The sequence below is a fragment of the Aptenodytes forsteri genome, unplaced genomic scaffold (genome assembly GCF_000699145.1).
Source record: "Aptenodytes forsteri isolate BGI_AS27 unplaced genomic scaffold, ASM69914v1 Scaffold15, whole genome shotgun sequence".
Classification (NCBI taxonomy): domain Eukaryota; kingdom Metazoa; phylum Chordata; class Aves; order Sphenisciformes; family Spheniscidae; genus Aptenodytes; species Aptenodytes forsteri.
The window spans coordinates 10,986,237-10,990,049 of NW_008795129.1; the positions used below are offsets into that span (position 1 = coordinate 10,986,237).

The following is a 3,813-nucleotide window of genomic DNA, read 5'->3' on the forward strand; positions in this document are numbered from 1 at the left end:
GGGTGTGCTCTGGGTCCTGCGACCGGTCTGGGCGTGGGGCTCGGGGCCGACCTGAGGCCGGGGCTCGGGGCCGGGGGGGCCGGGCTAGATACGGGGCTCGGCCCTGCCCTGGGGCTAATCTGGGTCCCGGCCCGGTCCCGAGACGGGTCTGCTCCGGTCTAGGACTCAGTCCCAGCCTGGGTCCGGTCCCAGTCCAGGGCTGGGCACTGATCGCGGTCTGACCCCGATCCGGGTCTAATCCTGATCCGGGGCTCAGTCCCAGTCTGGAACTGACCCTGATCCGGGTCTAATCCTGATCCGGGGCTCAGTCCCAGCCTAGGTCTCGGCATGGCCTGCTCCCAGCCGTATTGGGGCACTGTGGCTTTGTCCCCACAGGCTCCATTGCTGGGGCACCTCTCCACGGAGAGAGACCAGGGACCAGCCCCGCACCAGGGGTCCCTGGGAGGGACCAGGGGGTTCCCCCTGGGCCCGTGAGCGTGGCTGGCAGCTCCTCCACTGCCCCTTCATGCCCCCAGGCCAGCCCAGCCCTGGCTGCGCTGGCGCTGCCCTGCGCAGCAGCCTGCAGCCCTGCTCCCACCGCCCTGGGCACCACAAACTGTCCCGCCAGGTGCTTGCAGTAGGGCAGGGCTGCTGGCTCCCAGGGACGCTCTGGGGAACCTGGGCTGCATCCGATGCCAAAAGGGGGGGGTGCCATCCCATAATACTCCACGCAACCTTGTAAACCCTATGCCGGCTCTCGGGCTATGAGGGCAGCGCAGGGCTCAACACTGCTGCCGGCTGCCCGCAGCCTCCGGTGAGCAGGGCACGTGTCCCGCAGGCAGAGGGCTGGGGGGCCCAGTGACACCCCAGCTATGGATAGAGGTCCAAGGCTGATCCCCGTCCTGAGAGTGCGGCCCAGGGCCGGAACCAGCCCCGGGAGATGCTGGCTGCCCCCAGCCTGCCCCCGGCTCTCCAGGGCCCCAGGGGCATGGGCACGACTGCCCAGCAGTGCCCCGGCCCCAGGACAGAGAGCCCTTTCAGCCCGGAGTGACAAAGCCCGTAGGAATGCAGCTCCATCCTGTCCCCAGCACGTCTCTCCAGCCACACAGCCCCGGGGACTTGGCAACCCTCTGCAGCGGGGGGCAGCGGGAGGCGCCCGCACCCGGATAAGCACTAGGCTGTGCCCTGTCTCTGGAAGGGGCAGTGGGGCGGGGGACAGCCCCTGTCCCCAAGGGCAGAGGTTTAAGCCTGTCCACCGGGAGCGGTGGCTCAGCACCGGGGAGCCCACCTGTGACCCTGGAGCACACCAGGACATTGTGACCATGGCCAGAGGCTCCAGGCAGGGAGGCCCCAGGGCACAGGGCTACAGAGCCGGGTGTGATCTCAGCCCAGACCCCGTCCCAGCCCCAGCACAAAGCCCCAGACACCCGGTGAGCGCCAATACTGCTTTATTTGGAAGGTGAATCCATAGGCACCGGAGAGGGGGCTGGAGGGGGACAGAGCCGGCGCGACAGGCAGGGCTGCAGAAAGCCAGGGAAAGGCACTTGTGGTGACTGAAGCCCCACTGGGCGTCTCGGGCAGCCTGGGCCAGGGACTGCACCGGAGCAGGCGGGGGCGGGCGGTGTCGGGGACCAGCCCTGACACAGGGTAGGGACAGCACGTACTGCCCAGGGAAGGGGTAGATGGCTCAGGGGCTGGCAGGGCCCCCGAGCACGAGGGGGGATCAGCTGGGACGGCACATCATGATGGAAGCAGTGACCCATTGCCAACCCCAGACCCCTCCAAGCCCCAGGGGGATCACGGCTGCTGCTCTCCACCCCAAAAAAGGCACTAGGGAACCCCAGGCAACAGCCAGAGCCCATGGCCAGCTGCTGGGGATACCCATCCCGCCCATCTGAGCCCACGCAGACACTGGGGCAGACCCTCCCTTGCACTGGGAGCGACGGAGAGGACCTGCCTCCAGGCAGGGCAAGGAGGGCTTGTGGCAGGGCAGCCCTGGTGTGATGCTCCTCCAAAAATTCCCAGTCTCTGGCTGCCTGTTGCTCCAGTCAGCCCTACATGGCCTCCCAAGGGCTTGGCACCTGGCGGGCTGTGGAGGCTGATCCAGGGCTGGGCCGGGCCCGCTGCCGGCATCCTCTTCTCCTGTTCCCCAAGACAGGCTGTGTCCCCGCAACGCCTGGCCCCAGCTCCCCCGCGGCCATGGTGCCAGCGGCAGCCCAGCACGGCCATGCTGCCGCGCTCACCCTTCCCCTCTGCCTCGCCACGGTCCCCGGGCAGCACAGGGCCCCGCGATGGAGCCAGAGAGTCCCGAGATGAGAGTCTTCCTGGATGATAAACCAAGCGCTGCAGAGCCAGGCAGGGCTGCAGGCCAGCCTCCAGCGCCGCCGGTGAGGCCGTGTCTGTCCCTGTCGGAGCAGCCGGGCCCCGGGGCAGTCTGGGTGGCTTTGGGTGGCTCAGAGCCACGAACCTTGCTGCAGGAGGGCAGGGGGAGAGAACGACCCGGTGCCCCGCTCCCTTCAACCCCAGGGGCACCTGGCCCCATCCCGGGGCAGTACGAACCCTAAGCCTGGAGGAATTTACGCCCTGCCCAGGGTCACAGGACCAGGCTATGGCCCTGCTCGCCCTTCCCCTCGCCCCACAGTGATGGAGGCCTTGCTGCCCTGCGCGGGCTCAGCCCCCAAACAGGACAGCGTGTCCGGGGGGCCGGGATGACGCCGGGTCAGGCTGTGCGGGACCTGGATGTCTCCACACCCCCAGAGCGCAGGGCAGGGAGGGACTGAGCCCTGCGGGGCTCCAGCAAGACGGTGGACGTGTTCAGGCCAGACAGGAGGAGGGGCCCGGGCTGGGGAAGCCGAGATCAGAGCCTCCGTTAGGGAATCGCGGAGGCGCCGCACAGTTGGGAGCGGCAGGAGGGGGCTGCCAGCAGGTCGGGGGGGTGTTATGCCCACCCAACCCCACTACACAACCACTGTCCCCTGCTCAGCTCTCCCAGGCCAGTCCCCCTCCACCCCGGGGACAGTCCAGCACCCACCTGAGCACGCAGCATCTGCAAGGCTGGGGGCAGGGGAGTTGGGCAGGGGACCTCGGGGGCTCCCAGAAATTGGGGTCCCTCTTAGGGGCTCTCCGCTTGGGTCCTTCCACTTGCAATAGACTACGTCTGTCCGGGGGTGGGAGAGGGGCCTGTGCAGCGGCTGGGTGTCCACGCTGTCTCGGCAGGATGCAGGGGAAGCCGTGCTCGGGGAAGGCCTCTGTCTGTCCATCCGTCTGCGCAGGAGTCTCCGGAGGAAGCGCGGTGCAGTCAGCCGGGAGGGGATGGGGTGGCAGGGTCACTTCGTCCCGAAGCGGGGCTGTGCTCTGTCCGTGGGCGAAGAGAAGGGGAGCTGAGCGCCACGGGGTCTCAGATGATGTCGCGCTGGTCCCGGCAGCGCCGTGACAGGCAGTAGAGCCCAGAGAAGAGGTACAGGCAGGCAGCGATGCCCCCGCAGACGGAGGCGCTCAGGTAGGCGCTGTAGAGGCAGCGCTGGCTATAGCCCGGCAGGCTGCAATAGCTTTTCCGCCCGGCCTTGTAGCCCATGATGCCGGTGGCGGCCGCGTAGAGCCCCACGCCCAGCGCCAGGTCGTGCACCAGGTTGGTGAGGAGCCAGCGGGAGCCCAGCCAGGGCACCAGCGCCCAGCGCCCCAGCAGGCTCAGCCCGAAGAGGGCCAGGGTGAGGAGCCAGGCCAGGACTGCAGCGAAGAGGGCGAAGTGGGCCGCCCCCTCGTACTTGTGAGCCGCCACCGTCACCCAGAAGGCAGCGCCCAGCGCCAGCTGCCCCAGGCGCAGCAGGCCCAGCG

The 3,813-nt window shown here is 68.7% G+C and overlaps 1 protein-coding gene across 1 annotated transcript in view; it reads right to left on the reverse strand.

The window, feature by feature from the left end:
- Positions 1-3,014: 3,014 nt before the first annotated feature.
- Positions 3,015-3,813, reverse strand: part of MARVELD1 (MARVEL domain containing 1) — a 2,351-nt gene continuing 1,552 nt past the window's right edge. Inside the window, exon 2 of the mRNA XM_009278047.1 lies at positions 3,015-3,813. Coding sequence (XP_009276322.1) covers positions 3,377-3,813 — 437 coding nt within the window. The 3' untranslated portion in view covers positions 3,015-3,376.